The 24,040-nt window shown below is 41.9% G+C and overlaps 2 protein-coding genes across 2 annotated transcripts; one reads left to right on the top strand and one right to left on the bottom strand.

The window, feature by feature from the left end:
- Positions 1 to 319: 319 nt before the first annotated feature.
- Positions 320 to 2,901, bottom strand: LOC109465810 (peflin-like). Its single transcript, XM_019763252.1, has 5 exons — positions 2,750 to 2,901; positions 1,981 to 2,065; positions 1,412 to 1,624; positions 1,126 to 1,269; positions 320 to 867 (listed from the first exon to the last, which is right to left on the bottom strand). The coding sequence occupies exons 1-5, from the start codon at positions 2,786 to 2,788 to the stop codon at positions 638 to 640; spliced, it is 711 nt and encodes a 236-aa protein (XP_019618811.1). The 5' UTR covers positions 2,789 to 2,901; the 3' UTR covers positions 320 to 637.
- Positions 2,902 to 3,534: 633 nt separating this feature from the next.
- Positions 3,535 to 22,954, top strand: LOC109465808 (Niemann-Pick C1 protein-like). Its single transcript, XM_019763250.1, is given in 24 exon segments — positions 3,535 to 3,676; positions 6,840 to 7,070; positions 7,296 to 8,204; positions 8,546 to 8,650; positions 9,410 to 9,619; positions 10,220 to 10,452; positions 11,142 to 11,242; positions 13,375 to 13,553; positions 14,012 to 14,140; positions 14,561 to 14,687; positions 14,690 to 14,742; positions 15,375 to 15,489; positions 15,953 to 16,080; positions 16,817 to 16,954; positions 17,709 to 17,798; positions 18,216 to 18,406; positions 18,871 to 18,992; positions 19,362 to 19,488; positions 19,870 to 19,922; positions 20,093 to 20,234; positions 20,487 to 20,718; positions 21,148 to 21,261; positions 21,831 to 21,993; positions 22,753 to 22,954. Coding segments are annotated over 24 exon segments (4,086 nt in total). The 5' UTR covers positions 3,535 to 3,634; the 3' UTR covers positions 22,905 to 22,954.
- The last annotated feature ends 1,086 nt before the right edge of the window (positions 22,955 to 24,040 follow it).

Raw genomic sequence — 24,040 nt, 5'->3', positions numbered from 1 at the left:
GCAACGAATGCAGAAGTAACTACGCCGCCGCATGGCAAAAAAAGTCAAGCGTCTGTGACCTGATTAAGACATGAAATTATTTGAAAATATTGTGTAAAAATTGCCAGCAGGACAAGGGATAAGACATGTTTTGTAAGAAATACTAGGAAGATATGTTGAGGAGGACTCAAGATATCTTGCGACAAACACTATCACTACAAGGGCTAATACTTAAGACAGGTTTTCTAAGAAACACTATAGGTCCATTTATTAAGGAGGACCACAAACAAGATATCTTGTAACTTTAAAGTAAGAAACACTTAAGACATATTTTGTAAGAAACACTATGAGGGTATGTTTAACACTACAAGGGTATGTTTAAGTCTACGAGGGCTTATATGAGGAGGACCATACAGAAGATATCTTGCAACAAACACTATCACTACGGAAGCTTAGTTAAGACATTATTTTCTACGAGGGTTTGTTTAACACTAGGTGGGTATGTTTAACACTTTGAGGGCTTACTGAGGAGGATCATACAGAAGACATCTTGCAACAAACACTATCACTACTGGGGCTTACTATAAGAGGAAACAGAGCAAAAACAAAATGCTTTCCTTCCGTAAACATACATGTAACTATGAGGGTTCGATTGCCACTAGGAGGGTTTGTTGAGTAGCACCATGCACATGAAGTCTTCGTAGGAGACCTGGATGCGGCCGGTCATGGCGGTGTCGCGCGCGCGGAACTGGTCCGTCAGGTTCTTCAGCATCACGCATGACTGGATGAAGTCATCAAACTTGAGCCCCCGCCGCGCCGCCCGGTCAAACTTCACCACCACGATGCCGATAAACGACTGGGACACGTTGTAACCCATCTGGGAAAACGCTGGGGAAAGACATAATCAAATAATCTCAAGGTGAAAAATCTCAAGGTCAAATAATCTCAAGGTCAAAAATCTCAAGGTCAAATAATCTCAAGGTGAAAAATGTCCAGGACAAATAATCTCAAGGTAAAATGATGTTAAGGTCAAATAATCTCAAGGTCAAATAATCTCAAGGTCAAATGATGTTAAGGTCAAAATCTTAAGGTCAAATAATCTCAAGGTCAAATAATATAATAATCTCAAGGTCAAATAATCCGTACCTGTGTGTAGTTCCCGCGCCTCGATGAGCCCGGAGCGGTCCTGGTCGTACCTGTCGAAGACGCCCTTCCACTGCTGGATGTACGTCCAGAGGGCCTGGAACTCGTTCAGGTCAATCTGCCCGCTCTGGTCACGGTCGAACATGCCTGGAACAAACCCAGTCATTCACTGTTATGTTCAAACATTTCTTGTACAGTAGTTGGTGCAGTTGCAAGTATCAAGAAGACTTCACAGCAGAGAGGTCACTGTATAAACTGAGTGAATAAATGAATGAATGAAAGAACAGACCTATCATGAGTCTGCACGTCTCATCGTTGAAGTGTGACCAGTTGGAGTTGGTTAGAGCCTGCTGAAGCTCCGTGGCCGAGATTTTCCCCGACCGGTCCCTATCCACCGCGATGAACCATTGGTAGACGTTAGGGTCGACGCCGGGTGGCGGTCCGTAACCGGGCGCGGAGGCGAAACCAGGCGCGGCTCCGTAACCAGGCTGTCCTCCATAACCTGCAAGGTCAAATAATCTCAATATAAGTAAAAAAATATCAAGATCAAATAATCTCAAGGTGAAATAATCTCAGTCAAATAATCTCAAGGACAAATAATATCAACGTCAAAAATAATGTCAAATAATCTGAAGGTCAAAAATGTCAAGGTCAAATAATCTGAAGGTCAAAAATGTCAAGGTCAAATAATCTGAGGGTCAAATAATCTCAAGATTAAAAATTCATAAGGACAATCTCAAGATAAAAAATCTCAAGGTCATATTCACATAATTGTGCACAGTCGCAAAACTTTTTTCAGAACTTCTTTTTTAGCGCTTAGATTTAGGTTCATAAGTGGTGATTAATGGGGATAATGACCTGGTTGTTGATAACCCCCTGCATAGCCAGGCTGGCCCCCTGGGGGTGGTGCTCCGTACTGGGGGGGTGGGGCACCCCCTGGGTACTGGGGAGGGAGAATAATACTGTTAGTACTAATCAATTAACGCAACAATCGTTAGGGATATATTGTATGGCAATATTGGTAAACTGTACAGTACATGCTATATCACTAGTCTATTATATCATTTGTGCTGTTTTAACTTTGTATTCTTCAGTGGTATATATGGGCCAGCTGTCGTTGTCTGCGATGTCTTTTTGCAAAATTATCTAATAATTGGCAGGTCGTTAGTATGATGAGTATAATCAATGAGATATTTCTTACAATCATCCCGCTTAATTTGATGCTATAAATTATTAATTACTAGTAACGTTACATGCTTTTGATTTTATTCCCACAACTCCAGGAAAACATTAGAAAGGTAACATAATTTTGCAAAGCAAATGCATAATTTTTGCTCGCATATGGTCTGCTCTGTTAATTCTTACAATTCTTACTCAAACACATTCATGATAAACACATGGTGACAGGAGTCTAAATCCCTCCCTCTTGCTATCAATTTGCAACATGTCGTAACCCAACACTGGTTACCATGGCGACAGACGTCTGGTTCAGGTCATTGACCTTTATATGTGTTTGGAGAAGAAGAAGAAAGAGAGCAAAAACAATCTGTTTTCCTTCGGCAAACATAACAACACCAAATCTTGAGAAGCCCGTGTTTTTTGTTTCCTACCCCGCCCCCCTCCCCACCTGTTGGTATCCTCCAGGTGGTCCACCTGGATACGCCATGACGTCACAGATCGCCTCCTTCAAGAAAACGGCCTCCTTAAACTTAAAGAAAGTCCCGGCTCCTTGGCGTGGCCGCTAGATAAGTTCTTGAGCAGCTAAGATTTTACTGTATGAAGAAGAAGTAGACGCTACAGCGGACCGGAAGTACGTCAGACAGGCGTACCCTGACCGTGCGACAGCGCCTCCTTGCGGTAATTTTCTGCACGACAGCCAGATAGGGTGTGGCGCATCTGAAAACGTGTTTTTATTTCATTACAGTCTACAAAAGCATCGTTTTCTTGAAAACGTATCAAATTTATGTGAAAATTATACGGTCATAGTAAATCAGAAAGTAGTAATTTATATTCTTTCGTTTTCTTTGTTAATAATAAAATTTAAATTAAAATTTTATACAACCCACCCACACATCAGTCGGCCCGCCCGGGTGATCACATTTTGAGAAAGGGGTTCGTACTAGAGAAAAAAAATTGATTTATTTTTTCCAGTTTTATACTAAATATTATAGGTCTTGTATATGATAATATAAGTTGTTTTTGATATAAGCGTTCACGTTTGGACTTTTTTGCTTATTTTGTATGGAAAAAATCTACTTATATTTAAATTTTCCCCCGTTTTGTCATGATTTTGTTTTCTTCCGTCTGCCCACGTGATCGTACGATGTTAGCCGTTGCCCATATATGGCAGTAGGCAGTGTTATTCACCCATAGGTTATCTCGTGACTCACACAACCTCAACCTTCGGACCTGAAATCGGCCTTTTTTTCGACGTTTGTACCTCCAGTTACCTATCTCGGATCCTTGGCGACGTTTTTGGGGAAGATTTGGGTGTTTTTCGTGGCCATACAAGATGTGGAATTTGCTGATTTTGTGCGTGGTGGCAGCGAGCTTGGTAAGTGTGATCTGAATTATAAAATCGTTATGATGTTTTTACTATATTATGAAAAAACTGTCCCTAGTTACCTTGGTTCTACCTTAGTCATTATATCACATGATGAGGGCATATTACATAGTGTGTATAACTACAGGTATAGCGGTCACGACGAGTTTACAATCGAACAGCGTAAAACATGTTACGGTTTTTTTTGGTTTTTTTAGGACGCCCCCCCCCCACTGTTTTAACGTTATAATTTATAAATTCATGTTCGATCACGAAGTATTTATGATCTTCTTCTTCTTCTTCTTTCTGTTGAGGTGACCACCTTCATCCTTCTGAAGATTCTGTCACCTATCGGTGGGGGTTGCATGCCAGGATGGGTCATTTATATGTGGTGTTGCTAGTCTGTTCCGTAAGAAGGTAGCGGCAGGGTCAGGATCTTAGATCTGAAGGTATCCAGAGTGGGGGAAAGAACAACCTCTGCGGGCAAACTGTTCCAGTCCCGTATTGTACGTGGGAAAAAGGACTGGTGCCTGTACTGTGTTCGACAGGTAGGAACTCTGTAGGTAGCTGAGTGAGTCTGCCTTGTGCTTCTGGTGTTCTTGGCAAGCATTGGCCTGTGCTTGGTGTTAATAACAAGGCTGCCAGTGTGGAACTTGTAAAAGGCAATGAGCCTAGCTCTCCTCCTTCGATCTCTTAGAGTGGGCCACTCAAGATCCTGGAGCATAGCATCGACACTCGAGGTTTGTCTATGCCGGCCTGTAGTCCATCGTGCCGCTCTCCGCTGCACGGCTTCTAGCTTACTTGTGTCCTTCTCTGTGTGTGGATCCCAGACCGCACATGCAAACTCTAGTGTGGGGCGTACCAGTGAGGTGTAAGCCAGCTCTTTGATCCTCTTCGAGCCCACTTTTAAGTTTCGCCTCAGGAAACGATGATGTTATGTTTAACAGATGATCCTATCAAATTATAGAGATGTCCTGTCTACATCTAATGCCATAGTTTTCATTTCTTGACAAGATTAGAATTAGATTATCCGAGGGAGATTATTAAGTAGGGTCACCTATTTTTAATGAAGATGTAAAAAAATGCAGGAATGTTCCCTTGAATGTTTCAATTAAGGTAAAAAATTGTGCTGTTGGTTTTCAGGTTATTTAAATGATTTGGATGTCTGTGTCTTTTAAAACATCTGAAAACTATTCAGATAATTCAATTGTTGTGTCATCCTGATTTAAAACACAAATTTGCTCTAGTTTCTCTTGTTGAAGTTTATTCCACCTTGTGTTATAACCAAATTTTATATATTAAATTACACTAGACAATAAATCGTGGTGATCATGTGAGACCATACACCTACATGAGAAATTATCATACTATATATTGTAAAATTTTTAGTACTAGTATTTTAACTGGACTTGTTGTTGTCCTTGTTTTACATCTAATATCTCGCTAGATGTGGTCACTCGGTGCTGGTTTTCGCATGGTTCAGTTCAGAGTTAGAATGTGCTTGCGTGAAGCTGGAAGTGGCTTTATGAGAGCACATCGAATCGGCGCATACTTTCAATGTACCGGGAGAGGACTAGGTACATCTGGTTGTTTGCTGCTTCAGGAAGGCCTTACTGTAGCCCCCATTGCATGCCAAAAGCTGGAGGGTTTGGGGGTCTTCATGCATATGGTCTTTAGGAGCTTTTATGTGCTATGTTCTGATTGCATATAACGTTACATGTACTATGAGTATGATAGTATGATATAGACAACATAGCCGGCCTGGTTGAATTACCCCCGTTTTTAGAACTGGACTAATCAGAAAACAGCCGAAGACCACCAAACCCCCAGTTCTATAAGCCTGCTACGGAGGCTGGCCTTACATGTTACAATTTGAATTGGTTACATTGTTACAAAACCTTGTTGCAGTGAGTCTAAGGTTGGTTGACCTTTATTTAGCACACAGTGAAGACCTCTTCAGGTCAGGGGTTAAAGATTAACTTGAGGAGTTTGTCTTATAAAGGTCGGACTCTCATCTGAGGTCACATCAACTTAAGGTCACTCCAGCCGGCCTGAAGTTTAACTAGTTTTAGGAACTGAGATAAACAAAATGGAATAATTAGTTTCAGGTTGACTAAAGGAAAGGGAAGAAATTCAGGAACAGAAACTGCTGGTAATATTCAGTTTCTTGTCATCTCAGTTTTCCCAGATTAAGCGTCATTAATCTTCAGTTACATAACTTAGTTACATTCCTTAATTTCATATGTTTTTATAGTAAAAATTTGTAAAGTAATTAATATGATTTGGGCTGGGAGAAAGACTTAAATTCTGAGTCTCACTATATCTTCTCCCTAAATCATTTTTACCTAGACTGTATTCAGGTCAATCATCAAGTACAACTTAAAATTTCTTTCTTTTCATTTGAAGAACAAACAAGTCAGATTGGTTGATTGAATGAATGAAATTAAAAGGCATCCAAAAATAACATTATTCAGGGCTCATCACTTATATAAACAGACAGGCAGGAGGGTGTTGGTGGCAGCTGAGCATTGTTTTGTTTTCTTTTGTATCAATTCGTTTGGCTGAAATTTAATTGAAAAAAATGGCCAAACATTTCTCCAAACAAGTCCAAATTCCAAGTGCATCTTTTCGGGACGAAAAAAAAATACAAACATGTTCTTGAACCCAGGCAGTCAACTACTAGTATTAATAATGAAGACACCTAGAGACTCTGAGATAAACAAGGCAGCCAGCATGTCACAGTTGGGTTCCATGTGCACAGTAGTTCTGTCTGTGTGTGGGCCAAACAGCTGGTATAATCAGGGAAAACAGACTTCCAATCATGATGTAAAATAACTGGAAATCACAGAAACAAAATAATCAGGTTTCGTTTTTTTTTTACTTAGTGTTGTTATATTGTTACACTGTAATCTTAACAATTCAGATTATGTACTAATACTCCTTGATACCTGATACTCACTGATACTTGATACTCACTACTAAAACTTTTGTGGTGGACACTGGACAGTCACTCATCTTAATTATGTTTTGAGTAAAGGATTGTGTTTAAAATTTGTACATATTTTTTTATTACAATATACAACTGAGACAAGTACTACAAGTACTACAACTGCCTGTACACAGGGACTCCCTATAACTGATAATGTTGGTTGTTATGTAAATATGTTGTATGTAGGGTGTGATACGGGGTGAGGATGGACACTGTATTTGGTACGGGCAGTGTGGCAGGCAGCCGGGGGACAAGTATTACAACTGCCTCTACACCGGGCCGGCCAAACCATTGGAGAGTAGGGAGGGGCAGGATATCCTGGCTCAACTGTGCCCACATCTTGCCGGGGACGGGTCGGAAACTCCCAAAGTCTGCTGTGATGTCAACCAGCTCAAGACTCTACAGGACAACATGCAGGTAAATATAACAGGAGCTTACAAGTGTGTGTTTGTGTCAATTGTGTGTGTGTGTGTGTTTGACTTGGTTGTGTGTGTGTGTGTGTGTATGTGTACTGTGAGTGTGTGTGTGTGTGTGTGTGTGTGTGTGGAAATAAAGTTCAATGTTTTACTATGATTACTACCAACACAGATAAACTTCCATGATAGGTTGTTTATTTATTTGTTTGTTTGTTTGTGTCTCCAGGTTCCCCAGCAGGCCTTGCAACGTTGTCCGTCGTGTTACCAGAACCTTCTGCGGCTGTACTGCGAGTCAACCTGCTCCCCTCACTTGAGCGACTTCATCACCATCGACAGTACTTCCCCATACACGCCCCCAACCCAGACACCCTTCCACACGCAACCCCCCATGCATAACCTCACGTCCTTCATCCAAACCCCCAACGAAGCCCCAATCCTCCAACTGGACGAACTGGAATCACCAAGCGACGTATTTGCGGTCGGAAACGGCACTCAGGAGTACAACGTTGTTGAAGTGACGTACTACGTGAGTTTCGACTTCGCCTGGGGGCTCTACAACTCCTGCCAGAGCGTGCAGTTTCCAGCCAGCAACACCCGCGCCCTGGGGATCATGTGCGGGCGATCCGCCGAAGACTGCACCAGCCCCGATATCTGGCTGGGCTACATGGGCAACAAGGACAACGGGCAAGCTCCGTTTCAGATCAACTTTGTCATCAACAACACGGGGCCGAACTCCACGATTCAGCCGATGAATGACCGCGCGTACACCTGCATGGAGAGTCCCGATAACGTGAGCGCGGCGTGCAGCTGCCAGGACTGTCCGGCGGTCTGCGGACCGCGACCCAAACCGCCGCCCCCGAAAAAACCGTGGCACCTCTTCGGTATAGACGGGATGACCATCGTGATGTCTTTCGCGTACGTCGCGTTCGCTTTCCTCTTCTGCGTGGTGCTTTCGCTCACGTTCCTGATTCGGCGGTGCGGGTCGAGTTCGGCGGAAAGCGACGACCTGTGTTCGTTCGTCGGTGAGGACAGCGTAAACGTGAACGGTGACCCGGTGAAGCAAAAGGTTGTGACCTCAGCCGACATTGGGTGTCTGGAGAAATGTGGAGAGATGATGGAGAACCTCATGTTTAAGGTTTGTTTGTTTATTATTATTATTATTTATTTAACCTTATTTATTTAATTAATGTGATTACTAGTTTATTCAAACTAGAAATTACAAATACATAACAAAGAAATTTGAATAAAGAATTAACACTAGTGCAAAGGTAATATCTAAAGGCCTCCTTTTATCAACTTATTATAAATACTAAATTAATGAAACAATTGGTTGTAAGCAAGGAAACCCAAACCAAATTAGGGAAATGTAGGGTTATTTATAAAATCATCTTTGAATTGTGACTTTTGAATACAGTATAGAAAAAGCTGGACATAAAGTCATAAGTTTTACTTTACATGACATTTGTGTACTTTCAGGTGTTCCAGCGATGGGGCCTGTTCTGTGCCCGGCACCCCGTGGTCGTGTTCGTGTGTGGAGTTGTGGTGATCGCAGTGTGTGCTGCTGGACTTACCCAGTTCCAGGTACGGATGTGTTCTTAGCTAGATGTTGAAGATGTTTTATTAGATCAGAATGCTTCAAATCTACTCCTGTATTCCACCCATAAAAATAAACATTGCTATATACACACATGCGTCAAAAGTCTGAAAATAGTACAAATAGATTACTAAAAGTCTTCCACACACACACACACAGGCACACAAACACACTCTCACACACACACACACACACACAGGCACTCACAGACACACACAGACACACACACACAAACATACACACACAGAGACACACACACACACACACAACAAGACTCACTACAACAGAACATGGTACTAATTACAACTACAATTATAACCCCCAGGTAACGACAGACCCAGTGCTTCTATGGTCTGCGCTGGACAGCTGTTCCCGCATACAAAAAGACTACATTGTACTTGGACACACACAAACACACACACACACACACAGGTACACTCACACACACAGAGGCACACACACACAGCCATTCCGACACACACACACACACATGGACACGGACACACACACGTCACACACACACTTAGTTACAAGAGAGCAGGGTACTAACTGTACTATAACCTCCAGGTGACCACGGACCCAGTGCTTCTATGGTCTGCACCCGACAGCCGTTCCCGCGTACAGAAAGACTACTTTGACAGCCACTTCGGACACACACACAAAGACATACACACTCACACACACGCGCAGACACACATACACAGCAACAGATATAACAGTATACTAATTATAACTATAACCTCCAGGTAACCACAGACCCAGTGCTCCTGTGGTCAGCGCCAGACAGCCGTTCCCGCGTACAGAAAGACTACTTCGACAGCCACTTCGGGCCATTCTACCGCTCAGAACAGCTGATCATAACCGCGCCCGGCAGCGAGTGGACGAACTATGACCCTTACCCCGCGGGTGACCCCATACCCTTCTCACCTGTGCTGAGGAAGGACATCCTACACCAGGTGAGGAACTAAATATCTACTGTCTTACTTCAGCTTTGCAGGTGAATGTTGACCTCTCCATACACCTATTATATAAGAATGTATAATCATATGCATTTCGTACAGGACTTGAAATACCGCATTGATACTAAGGTAAGATGTCTGCTAAGAAATGTCATTTAATGTAATATTTTTGTCTTGCTGCCCTAAAATTGCATTGAATGCCTAAAAATGACCTGCACACTATACAAGTTTAACTTGCAGCACTCATTTTAAAACCTGAAAATTACAGCTAACATTAAAAAAAGAAGTCACGATTGCAGGTACAAATATGAGCAAATTGCAGCGTACTACTGTTGGAATTATTACATCACAATATAGAAATGCATCCGAAGATTATTTCATACAAAAAGATCAAGTTGAGGTAGCGTTTTTGACTGTCCCCTTTCTTTAAATTCACCTGCTCGCATTAGTTTTGGGGTCTTCAGAGTATTATCCATAGAATTAAGACAGTGTGGCTTTTTCATTCACACAGGCATAGCACATTGTACAATATCTCTCACAAGTGACTGAAAAAACACTTCAGCTTCTTACCCAATGTCTTGACCTTGTCCTTGGCAGATCCTTGACCTTCAGACGCAGATCGAGGGTCTTGAAGTCTGGTACGAGGAGGAGAAACGTCACATCAAACTTGAAGACATCTGCATGAAGCCGCTCGCTCCGGTGAACAACAACTGCACCATCATGTCTCCACTCAACTACTTCCAGAACAGCCATCACATGCTGGACCTCAGGATCGGGGACTTCTTCTACACTTATGCAGATTATCATACTCATCTCATGTACTGTGCACAGTAAGTTATTTTGTTTAGGAGTTAAAACTTTCTATCCAACACCAAAAGTTCTCTCACCTAGAGCTTTCGACCAGTTACTCTGGTCTTCCTCAGTAGACTGACCCAGTGAGGCTTGTCACGTGGCTTCTTTGAAGTGTGACGTCAACACTGAGTCAAAGGTATCTGGTAGACGATGTCGGCCCCCGTCGTGGTTAAGTGAAGGGTGATGGGCCCTGATGTATATGGCTTCCTTCACCCCTCTCAGCAAAATAGTCTTGTTCAGTATCCAAAATCCTTTCAGTGTCAAGTGAAACAAAGTGTCCGGATGACTCTGTGGTATGTAATTTCATTTACCTTCGCAAAAGGAAAAGAGCCACAGACCCTATAAGTTAGTAACCCAGTGTTTGTGTATCCCTCATCAGATCCACAGACCCAATAAGTTAACCATTGCTTTCGTTTTCCCCATGAGAGCCACAGACCCAATAAGTTAGTAACCCAGTGCCTGTGTATCCCCCAGTGCTTGTGTACCCCCCATGAGAGCCACAGACCCAATAAGTTTGTAACCCAGTACTTGTGTATCCCCCACGATAGCCACAGACCCAATAAGTTAGTAACCCAGTGCTTGTGTTTCCCTCATGAGAGCCACAGATCCTCATGAGAGCCACAGACCCAATAAGTCAGTAACCCAGTGCTTGTGTATCCCCCTACAGAGCCCCAGCCTCAGTGAACGACACCACACAGCTACACACCTCCTGTCTCGGTACCTTCGGCGGACCGGTGTTTCCCTGGATCGCTCTGGGCGGGTACGAAGGTAAGAACAAAGGAACGAATGAGGGGAGAAAGGGAGAAATGAAAAATGGGGGCCTTGAAGAAGTACTTACATGTTACATTGTACATGTAGGTATGGCTAAGAATGAAGGAACAAATGAGTAAAGGAAGGGAAAAATGAAACATGTTTGGGGTCTTAAAGAAGTACTTACATGTAGGTATATGGCTAGCTTTTTTAAAAAGCATCTTATATGTTAAAGAAAAGGGTATACACTTGAAGAAGTTCTTTGTTATGACTCAAGTTCATTAAAGGAACATTTGGAATACAAAGCTAAGGTGTAAAAGGAAGAAATGACTTGTCCAGTAAAAAAGAAATCGTGGTAGAAACTTGCTGGAAACTAAGCTGCAATGGAATTGTTAATTATGAAAAGGACTTATTTTATATTATGAATCTAAATGCTAGCTACATGTACTAATTGTCTTTTAGTAAGCTTAACAGGGCTCGAAATACCCGGTGGCGCACTGGCGCGGCGCCACCTGATTTTGCTTGGCGCCACTTATTCCTAAACTCAGGTGGCGCGCTGCGCCACCTATAATTTGCGTGGATCGAGCCGCTAATCGCATGGATCGGGCCCCATTGTCGGCACAATCTTGTGAATTGACGATGAATTGTCGATCTCGCCATGACGCCACAAAGAAAACGTTCTCATTGGTAGAAAATCAGACACCTCGCTGGCGTTTCACAACACAATTTTCATGTAAACAACTCCGACTGTCCTTGTTTACATGCAAAGCGCGCCGATACAAAATCCTGCCGGCCGCCCGACCGACCGCATGCGACGCTAAGTTTTCGGCGGCTCGGCGGAAAAATAATCCATCCCCAGAAGAAATGTTACGAATGAAAATAACAACTACAACTTGCTTTCCTCGTTATATGAGTTTTTGAGGCCGTAAAATGTTTAAAACGGTTGAAATTTGCTCGAAAAAACGGCTCGAAAATCAGCGGCGAGACTGACAAAATGGCCGACGGTGTTTCACAATAACAGTGGTCAAAGGTCAAGATAGCACCCAAATGTACAAGATACATGTACTAAGTACATATTACAATGTGCTAAAACGAAACTTTAAAGGTATGAAAAATATTTTTTGGGCTACAACTGAAATAAAAATTCACTTGTATTTTTATAAGATTAATTTTCAAACATTACTGAGAAATTTCCCGAATTTATTGGTTTCTTGTGTTAGTGCGGTTGGATGCTGTGATTGTGAAGTCCCTAATACATGTGTACATTGGGAGAATCAGATGAGATATTAGAAATTACCACGCTTAGTACCGCGACCCGAGTGTCTCTCAAAAATTGTTTTTGAGTGGAGTATAGACATGATCACATTTTTATTTGTTCAGCTGTGTCAATATGTGATTTGTTTGGGAAATAGGATTTGGTTTAGTTTTTAATATATCAATGTCAGTAACACCTTTGGGAATATTTGCTCCAAGTTCACTTGTTGAACTTGTGGAAGCACCGTTGGCCCCCGGTTAGGGGTCATCCGGGGAACCTATGCCCAATTTTTTTTTAAATCAAGGGAACTAATACCATTTTTTATTAGATTTTGAAGATTTGTCCGGGGGGTATGTTTATTCCGGGGGGTATGTTTATTTGGCAGATGAGTGTAACATTATCCTTGCGCAAACGAAGAACATGGCGCACGTAACACCACCCGCATAAGTGTGCTGCCATGTAGAGGCGTGGCATTCCCACGGCGGCAGCCCTGTGATGAAGTGATGTAAAGGTGGCATTCTTTATTAAAACATTGTTGAGAGCTTTTGTGTTCTTTACATTTATTTTATACCATAAAACTTAAGTAGTTAACTAGAAGAAAACGTAATAGATATAAGTAGCAGATTTGAAGAAAATGATAACTTGGAAGTGTTGCCACTTGAATACTGATGGCGCCACCTGGCTTTTGACTCAGGTGGCAACATGCGCCACCTGGCTGAAAAAAGTATTTCGAGCCCTGCTTAAGCACCGAGTATTGTAATGAAAGTCACAGCAAAAGCCACAATTCAGCAAAATAGCTGTTAGTGATTTTAACCTGTGAATAAACCATTCATCCATTCATTTATAATTCACTCATCAATTCATTCATTCATTCATTCATTCATTCTTCTTCCAGGTGAGAACTTCACCCAGGCAGAAGCTGTGATCATCACGTTTGTTGTGGACAACTCTCTGAACCAGACCGAGGTTAACCGGGCGCTCGCCTGGGAGAAGGAGTTCGTAAACTTCATGAAAAAGTACACAGACCCGGCTAACCCCACCAACTCTAACCTCAGTATCAGCTACTCAGCACAGGTGAGTTGGTTTTTCTGTTTACCTGCACGGAAGATGGATATCTCTGACGTAGGGAGAAGAGAAGCTTCTTTAGTGCCCAGTAGTGGTCCATGTGGCCTTGCAAATTGAACAAATTCGTTAAAGAAATACATGTTTTTACTCTGTTTCTTCTTTATCTTCAAATAAGGATAATAACACCCTGTGGTGTTGAAACACATTATGTACATGTAGTAGTGGTGTTGGATTACACCCAGTGGATTACATTATGTAACAAGTAGCAGGACAGAGTTGGAGGGGCTGGTTGCCATGGATATAGACATGTTTGAATGTATGTGAGCAAGAATAAACAGTACAGTTAGTAGTTTACTGAGCTAGACAATATGAAGGTAAATATTATGCTTTCCTTTCCAAATGTTACTGTTTTAGTTTGATGTTCTAGTCAATACTGCTCTATTAATTTCTTTTTTTTTGTGATTCAGAGATCTATCGAGGATGAACTTGACCGTGAGAGTGCCACCGACATCTACACCATCTTGGTTAGCTATCTCATCATGTTTGCCTACATCTCCATCGCTCTGGGACAGTTCTACAGCTGTAGCAGACTACTGGTGAGTACTGTTATAGTCCTGTAGTTGTCCTGTAGTTGTCCTGTTATAGTCCTGTAGTTGTCCTGTTATAGTCCTGTAGTTGTCCTACAATTGTCCTATGCCATTCTGAAAAATGTTTGTCAAAGTTTGTGAAACAATAATTATTATTGTTGACTATTCTTTCTTATTAGTATAGGGCCAACTCTTGTTGTTTTTTGTGACTAATAAAGTAATAACGAAAACCAAACGAGGAAAGAATTTACTGCAGTTTGTTGTCAGTTCAGTTCAGTTTGTTGTAGAAAAGACGAATTCTCACATTTTTATTTCTATTTTACATTCCCAGCTTGACTCTAAGATCTCCCTGGGCCTGTGCGGAGTGTTAATCGTGCTCTGTGCCACGGCCTGTTCTAACGGAGTGTTAATGTGTGTTTTTGTCCCCAGCTTGACTCTAAGATCTCCCTGGGTCTGTGTGGAGTGTTAATCGTGCTCTGTGCCACGGCCTGCTCCATCGGAGTCTTCAGCTACGCCGGGATTCCCGCTACCCTCATCATCATCGAGGTCGTGCCCTTCTGGTTCTCGCCGTGGGAGTGGACAATATCTTCATCCTGGTACAGGCTTTCCAGGTGAGGCTGAAGGAACTGTGCCTTGTGTCTTACTGTTAGGTATGGGATTTTACATTGTAAAGCAACAGTTTGATAAGTCTGCATTTAGCCTTATGTTGTATGATTATTATGTTTGGGGTAATTATGAAGTACCTTCAGTTGGTAAGACTGGCATCTATATATAGAAAACGGGTAAGTCCGGGTCTGTAAGGAACATTTCAAAAATTTGAACTGTTTCATAAACATTTGGCTAGCTATAACTTAAAAAAAACATTTAGAAAAGGTGTCTGTTTAAGGAACTAGTAACCATGTGTCAAATTTGGACTTCCTGACAAGCCTTGGTGCAAGGATAGAGCAATCCAGGTAAAACAGATTAGAGATTGATCGATCAATCAATTGATTGATCTCCGTTCTGTTTCCCAGAGAGATGAGCGTAGGAAGAATGAGGAAACTTCCAGATTGTGCGGGTTGATTGATTGATAGATTGACTGACTGATTGATTGATTGATTGATTGATAGATTGACTGATCTCTGTTCTTCCTCCCCAGAGAGATGAGCGTAGGAAGAATGAGGAACTTGAGGACCAGATCGCGCGAGTTGATTGATTGATTGATAGATAGATAGACTGATTGATCTGTGTTCTGCCTCCCCAGAGAGATGAGCGTAGGAAGAATGAGGAACTTGAGGACCAGATCGCGCGAGTTCTTGGCCAGGTGGCACCGAGTCTGTTCCTCACCAGCTTCTCCGAAACCGTTGCCTTCTGTCTCGGTAAGACACTCCAGGGTTTCTTCATTCATCTGTCTATCCATTTATCCATCAATTACATTTATTCTTTCATCCATTCACTCTTCATTCATCCATTTTTCTATCCATCCATCCTTGCATCCATCCAGTCATTCATTTCTTTGTTCATTGATTAATTGTCATTTGTTCATTCAATTTCATTCATCCATCCATTCATTTTTACATTCTTGGATAAATGTATGTAATGTATATCTGTTGAATGAATAAATGATTGTATGAATGAATTTTATTTTATTGAATGGATGAAAATTAGACTTTTATCCATGCCATCATTTCCTCATTAGTTCTGCTACTCACAACAAGTAGTGATGAAAAGTAATAGATCAAAGCACGTAAATATCAGTTAAAATTTTTTCATGTAACGCTGTATTTTATTTGTCACACTATATTGTGTCTAACGAAAAGCTGATGTTGTTTCCCCCTTTAGGCGGCCTGTCCACGATGCCAGCGGTCCGTGTATTCTCCCTCTACGCTGGTCTGGCCGTGTTCTTCGACTTCCTGCTGCAGATCACCTGCTTCGTTAGTCTGCTCACCATCGACGCTCGACGACAGGAGGTTCGTTAGCTGCTCATTAAGTCTTTAGCAAAGTAACCTGACAGGAGATTTGATATGATAGCTTCTCGTTAAATTTTAATTCATTCAACTTGTTTGTCTGTTTTTTAAATAATTGTATATTTTAACTATGTTGTAGATTTAGATGTTGTTTTGTGACTCTGTCAACTATATTTGTATAATGTATAATTCATTCTTACATACAATACTATTGTATGTAAGAATGAATGCCAGGAAGATCTAGCTATTATGAAATTGTGCAATTATATATATTGTTATTATTGTCTACTTACGATGTTGTGCAATATGTTTAATTAGTTTTAACTATGATTGATTGCAATGTCATTTATGTCTTTGGGGAGGGAGCCTGTAAAGGTGGTCTCCACCTGTTTCTCCCTTCCCTTCCACTTGTGGCAAAGCTTGAATAAATAAATAAATAAATAAATAAATAAAAAGACTAGCAGTGGACCCCAGGGTCCATCGCTAATGGTTATTCTAATAAAGTTTCAAAGTTTCAATATTAAAACAAACAACCTGACAGGAGGTTCATTAATTTAAGCAAAATTAACCTTACAGGAGATTCATTAGCTGATCATTAAACCTTTATCAAAATCATACTAATGATTGCAGATTTTGTTACACTCTTTGAAAGGGTGAGAAAATGTAGCCACTGTCCTGACTAGCATGTTGTGAACTTTTAACCCCTGACCTGACCTTTGACCTCCTGACCCGACCCCAGAACAACAGGATGGATTTCTGCTGCTGTGTGAAGGTGGAGGGGAAGAGCGAGGTCACCAAGTCAGAAGGATTCCTGTACGCCTTTGTCAAACACATCTACGCACCCGCCGTGCTTAAGGACTGGGTTAGGCCCTTCATTGTAAGTAACATGTCTTCTTTGTCTTCTTTACGTTAGTACCTTTCTGGTATTTTCTTGTAAGGCCACAGCGACTTAATTTTATGGATGACATCCGCGCGCGCATTGATTTCCGCCTGATCTAAAAAAAAAAAAAGGTCTTCCGAATCTCTGGCCTGGCTCTAGGCCTGGGTAGTCCCGATGATGGTGGTCAGCGACAATGAAGCCGGTGGTAACTCTGGAGGGCGGCACCCAGGCTACCGAAGCTCCACGACTCAAGAACTCCGTACATACCTACAGTGTCGATTCATAAATTCCGCAAAAAGCCAGCATGTGCCGGCTTGTCGTATACGTCGCTATGTAATGCGCCAAATTCACAATACCGGCTTTGTATTCCTGTGGTTTAGAAGCATTTTTATTTTTGGCCGGATTTTTCTTTTTTTTCGCCCGCGCGCACTAGTTTGGGGGTCTTCAGAGGATGTCATCCATAAAATTAAGGCGGTGTGGCCTAAGTGTAAAAAAAGAACAAGAAATGTTTTCATTTCTGGTAAACCAGTAATAAAGTTTCGGGAATATAGTAAATCTATTTTTTGTCTTTACTCAAAGTAGACAGTCACTAGAAATTGGCTGACTAGGTGTATGGTACAAAATCAAAACTTTGTGCTAATACAAAATATTAAATTTTTTAACTGTCCTGTTGCAGTCTTCATTAATTTTGATTGTTGTGTTTAGGTGTTGCCAATTGTTGTGTTTATTTCTTGTTGTTTCTTGTGTTTAGGTATTGTTATTTGCGGGAGCTGTAGCCTACAGTGGAGCTGTAGTTAACAAACTGGACGTAGGACTGGACCAAAAGCTCTCCATGCCAGAGGTAGGACTTCTTTTGTGACAAAAACCTATACGTACATGTATGGAATGATAATCCTGTGTAGATGTAATGAGTTGACGACTTTTATTTTGATGTCCTGTCCCTATCTTGTGTAGCTTGTTGTCCTTGTCTCAATTGTTAGCCCTTTGAAATAGTCTGTTAATTCTTACTCAAATTGCAACCTGATGTAACCCAACACTAGTCACCATGGTGATAAACATCTGGTTCAGGTCATTAACCTTATTTGTTTGTAGAAGAAGAAGAAACTGAGCAAAAACAATTTATGTTTTTCTTCGGTAAACATAACTTTGAGTACAGAACGACCTAGATATTTTGGAAGAATCTGTTGTGGTCGATTAAATCTTTAAGGTTTTTAAGGTCTTTAAGATGTCTTAAAGTTTTGTCCTTCTTATCTTCCAGGACTCGTACGTCCTTGAGTATTTCTCCAACATCAGCCGTTACCTGAAGGTCGGTGCTCCTGTGTACTTTGTGGTGGAGGAGGGGCATGACTACACGACGAAGGCTGGACAAAACATGATCTGTGGCAGCAGTGGCTGTAACAGGGACAGTCTGGTGCAGCAGATAGGAGATGCACATCTTATAGCTGACTAGTACGTATGGTTTACATAGGACGTTGGCAGAACATACTGCACCTGTATGTGCAAAGCCCATCATGTACTGTACATAGCACTTTGGCAGAACGTCTCCTATAAGGTCGTATTCGAGCATATAAGGTTACCATCCTGTCTGTAGTTTCCAAATGTTGTGTTGGAAAAGATATCCTCTGCAACAGGCAAAATTCTGATGCAACGTTGACCAATCATACCGTGAAAAATCTGGGTTTTGCGCAGGCGCAGTACGTTCTGCCAATATGCTGTTTTACACTCGATAAAAACATGATGTGTGTAACTGGAAAACTTCAATGAAAGACCAGATCCTAAATTGCACCATCGTAAAGCTTCAGGGAGGGACCAGATCCTATTATATTACTGTTCTACTGATTACAAAATTTAAAGCTTCAGTGAGACACCCGTCAATGTTCTAACCTTCCCGTCTTCCCCACCCCCCCACACAGTTCTAAGATCTTTGCAGCTCCGTCCTCCTGGATAGATGACTACTTTGACTGGATGAACCCCCTCGGGAACCCCCCCTGCTGCAGGGTCTACAACAACACTGAGAGGTTCTGCAATGCATCAGGTAAGACCCCCCCCCTGCATGTTAGTGTAAGACCCCCCCCTGCATGTTTTTATATCTGTGTCTTTGTGTGTGTGTCTTTGTGTGTGTGTGTGTGTGTGCATGTGTGTGTGTGTGTATGTGTGTGTGCGTGTGTGTGTGTATGTGTGTGTGTGTGTGTGCGTGTGTGTGTAACTGTGGATGTGTGTGTGTGTGTGTTTGTATGAGTGTGTGTGCGTGTGTATGTATGTTTGTGTAACCGTTCATTTCCATCCCCCCAGTTGACAGCGACACGTGCGTTGTGTGTGTGTGTGTTTGTTAGCACATTTGTGTTTGTACGTTTGTGTTTGTGTGTGTGTTTGTGTGTGTAACCCTACAGTTATGCCCCCCCAGTTGACAGCGAGACGTGCGTTGGTTGCCGTTCCCCTCGAGACCGTGGAATCCGGCCGGTCGGAGATGAGTTTATGGAGTTTCTGCCGATGTTTCTAACTGACGTCCCGACAACTGCCTGCGCTAAGGGGTGAGCTGGACACTGTTTTTTACACTTCTGCAGACTTAAAAACCTTTTATGTAGGATAAGGCTGTAAACTAAAAACTTGAAACAAAATGTCAAATTGCCAGCCTTTTATTTTATATAGTCAGTATATAGAGACAGTTAAAACCTTAAATCTTCGGACACGAAGCCAAGCCAAGATATAGAGAGAGTAATTATTAGAATTGTAGCATTGTTGCCTTATACAAACAAGTTTGAAAACCGACACAAAATGTTGCATAGAGAACCTTCAATCCTTACATGTACATCCCACCACAGCATGTGCTGAAATTAGATGTATTTTTAGTGTAAAACTCTGCTTGTAGTTTTACTGCTTTGACTGATGTATTGTGAAATGTTGTTTTGCAGTGGCCATGCAGCTTATAACTCTGCAGTGGACCTGAAACGAAACGATGTTGGTGGTATGTTTCACTTTCTGTTACATACAAAGAAATCAAACTTGTCAATACTTCAAAATGTTTAACTTTTAGGTCTAATGATACAAATGTTTGATAGAATGAGGTCAGATTTCTAGTGTTGATTTTGAATGCGTGTCAGCAGTTTGTTTACTTGTTTGTTTGTTTGTCCTCAGCGACGTACTTCATGACGTACCACAAAAACTGCAACACATCAGCAGACTACATCGACGCTCTGAAGTACGCAGAAGAACTGGCGAATAACATCACAGCCGCAATGAACATCACAGACAACAGCTATAAGGTCTTCCCTTACAGGTCAGTACAACCAGGGGTGAAGGGTCAGGGGTGAAGGGTCAGGGTTAGAGGTGAAGGGTCAGGGTTAGAGGTGAAGGGTCAGGGTTTAAGTGTAGGACATGATTATTGAATGATCGATTTCTGGTTCACTGAAATATGTTTGTCTTTACAGCTATTTCTACATGTTTTACGGGCAGCACCTGATTCCTGCAGATATTTGATTGATCGATTTCTCATTAACTAAAATGTGTTTGTTGTTTTTTCCTGTCACAGCTACTTCTACGTGTTCTATGAGCAGTACCTGACGATCTACCACGACACGGTGACCAGTCTGTCCTGGTCGGCGCTGGCCGTGTTCCTCGTGTCCTTCTGCATGCTCGGGTTTGACCTGGTCTCCGCGCTCATCATCATCCTCACTATCGGCATGATCGTCCTCGACATGATGGGCGTCATGTACCTCTGGGGCATCAGCCTCAACGCCGTGTCACTGGTCAACCTCGTCATGGTAAGGGTCAGGGGTCAGGTCAGGGGTGAAGGGTCGGGGGTGAAGGGTCAGGGTTAGCATCAGACATGATGGGCGTCATGTACCTCTGGGGCATCAGTCTTAACGCCGTGTCATTGGTCAACCTCGTCATGGTAAGGGTCAAGGGTCAGGTCAGGGGTGAAGGGCCGGGGGTGAAGGTCATGGATACTAATAGTTGTCATGTACCTCTTGGGCATCAGCCTCAACGCTGTCTCATTGGTCAACCTCGTCATGTTAAGGTCAGGGGTGAAGGGTCAGGGTTAAAGGTAAGGGGCCAGGGTGGAAGATACCATAGGTCAGAAATGATTATGTCCAATTTCTTGCACTGTGAACACCAGTGTATTACAGTTGTAGGACAATCTTGACAGTCCTAGGTTGAAGTCTTACTGTTATGTTATGTTTCCCACCCAGGCCATGGGCATCTCAGTGGAGTTCTGTTCCCACGTGACGCGAGCGTTCGCCGTCAGCACGAAAACCTCCCGCGTCGAGCGAGCCAAGGAGGCACTAGTCCACATGGGCAGTTCTGTAAGTACTGAGCTTATACTGTAACCCAAAGTTGGGGGGTTCGAATCCCAGCCTTCATGTTGGAGATTTGAAACCCACTGTAATGTAAATGCCACTGGTAGAGTTTAGGATCCACCAGAAATTATATTAAATGGGAGGTAGAATAAGTTCAGCTTTTTATTATTTACTTCATGATTCACCACAAAATAAGGCTCATTAGAGCCACTGAAAATGCTTTGGGTTCATGTATGTGCATAATTTATGTGCATGCTTTGTTTTGTCTCCTTCTTTTTACATATTGTACTATTATAATGATACGTCGATGAAGGTTAGACATCCAGGTAATACGATACGTCAAAAAGCAGCTACTCAAGCAACAGTTACTGGATATGGTTTTGAAAATGCCAGACGTTTCAACTAGTATCCACTAGCTTTCTAGCTTTCCAGTCACTGACGAAAGCTAGTGGATACTAGCTGAAACGTCTGACGTTTTCAAAATCATATCCAGTTGCTTGAGTAACTGCTTTTTGGCGTATCGTATTACCTGGATCAGATCTTTTTTAACAATGCTTTATTTGTCCGTCCGACAGGTATTTAGCGGTATCACGCTGACTAAGTTCGGAGGAATTGTCGTCCTGGCCTTTGCGAAGTCTCAGCTGTTCCAGGTGTTCTACTTCAGGATGTACCTGAGTATCGTGCTGCTCGGCTTCTCTCATGGACTCATCTTCCTACCTGTGCTGCTCAGTTATATAGGTGAGAAACTTTCACTTTCTACCTGTGCTGCTCAGTTATATAGGTGAGGAACTTTCACTTTCTACCTGTGCTGCTCAGTTATATAGGTGAGAAACTTTCACTTCTTACCTGTGCTGCTCAGTTATATAGGTGAGAAACTTTCACTACTTACCTGTGCTGCTCAGTTATATAGGTGAGAAACAATCAGTTTTTAAATGTTTTTTTTGTTAAATTTCTCAAAATGTAAACACTCGCAGAGGCACACAAACACACACAGACACGCACACAACTACATACCCACACACACGTACACTAGCGACACACACACACACACACACACACACATGCACACACAGTCACACACACATACACAGTCACACACACACAACACACACACACACATCACACACACACACACACACACACACATGCACGCACGCACACTCACACGTATACATACATACATTCAAACAACTCAGTCACACACACATATATTCACACACACAGTCACTCACATTCACACATACACACAGATTTTTGTGATGTTATTACAACAATTATTACAACAATGGGCACAATATTCAGATTATTCCGCCTGCCTAAGCTTGATGTTGTAGTTTAAAAAATTTTGGCACTTTTACATGTATGAATAGAGTGACTGAATTGTTCTCTTCATGTTTTAGGTCCTTCGGTTGACAATATGTCCCTTATTACAGTTTGGCTGCCTCAAACCAAATGAAAACCCCAGAGAGTGACTGTATTTTTCTTATTATTTTTCAGGTCCTTCGGTAAACAAGGCGAAACTCTTCACACAACAGAACGGCGTTCAGAGTCAGCCGGTTAACAACGAGAGAACACCGCTTCTCCACGAGTCGCGGAGACAGGCCGGAACAAACGCGCCGCTAGGGACGGCCAACGGGATCTATGTTTAGAAATTTCATTATACTATCATGAAAGTTCATCCGTGTTGGTAGTTACATGTTTAGAGTTAAGGCCTTTAGATCCAACACAAAAAGTTCTCTCACCTAGAGCTTTGGACCAGTCACTCTGGTCTTCCTCAGTGGACTGACCCAGTGTTGACGTCACACTTCAAAGAAGCCACGTGACAAGCTTCACTGGGTCAGTCTACTGAGGAAGACCAGAATGACTGGTCGAAAGTTCTAGGTAAGAGAACTTTTTTTGCGTTAGACTAAAAGTTTTAACTCTAAATGAATTTAATTATAATCACTGGCCACTTTTAATTGGAAACTAATTAGGAACTAACATTTGCAAAGCAAATGCATAATGTTAACCTTCGCATATGGTCTGTTCTGTTAATTCTTACTCAAACACATTCATACATATGGTGACAGGAGTCTAAATCCCTCCTGATGTAAAATTGCAACATGATGTAACCCAACACTAGTTACCATGGTAACACACGTGTGGTTCAGGTCATTTACTTTATTTGTGAAGGAAAAGAAGAAGAAACAGAGCAAAAACAATATGTTTTCCTTTGTTAAACATAACAAACCAGAAGTCTGGAATGTCTAGCACAATTTTTAAGTCAAATATTTGGTTTGAAAATTTCAAACTGTGAAATTTCAAACTTCAGATTCAAAAAGACATGTTTCCCTTCACTTCAGTTTCCAAATTTTAGGTGGCCAGTGTTAGTTTAGAGGTAAATGTAGCAAATTGTGACTGACGTAAGTAGCAAAATTGTTAAATGTTACAACTTGACATGTGTATGGGGGAGGTCTAAGTGTAAAAATGTACGTAATTTTGATAATGTCGGTAAGAAAATTTCCTCAAATTTGAAACCTTTCTTAAACCACCTAGATCCAGACTAGAATTTGCAATGCCATGATTTTACCACTGTCTGTATTTGGTGTCTTTGTGAGGCTCTGTTGTGATTCATGTACTTTAGAAATTTTGCAGCATAGCTTTAAACCAATTAATTAGCACAGAAAGCAGAAATTGTGGTATTGTAGCCTCCATAGCAGGCTTATAGAACTGGGGGTTTGGTGGTCTTCGGCTGTTTTCAGATTAGCCCAGTTCTAAAAACGGGGGTAATTCAACCAGGCCGGCT

This window comes from Branchiostoma belcheri, unplaced genomic scaffold, assembly GCF_001625305.1.
Source record: "Branchiostoma belcheri isolate BF01 breed outbred unplaced genomic scaffold, Haploidv18h27 scaffold158, whole genome shotgun sequence".
NCBI lineage: Eukaryota > Metazoa > Chordata > Leptocardii > Amphioxiformes > Branchiostomatidae > Branchiostoma > Branchiostoma belcheri.
This window is presented reverse-complemented; position numbering and strand designations above follow the sequence as displayed.

Excerpts from the sequence above, each read along its gene's own strand:
- LOC109465810 (XM_019763252.1), bottom strand. The coding sequence starts at position 2,788 with ATGGCGTATCCAGGTGGACCACCTGGAGGATACCAACAG. Across the intron at positions 2,066-2,749 it reads CACCTGGAGGATACCAACAG|TACCCAGGGGGTGCCCCACC; the intron begins GTGGGGAGGGGG and ends CTCCCTCCCCAG. Across the intron at positions 1,270-1,411 it reads GACGTGCAGACTCATGATAG|GCATGTTCGACCGTGACCAG; the intron begins GTCTGTTCTTTC and ends GGTTTGTTCCAG.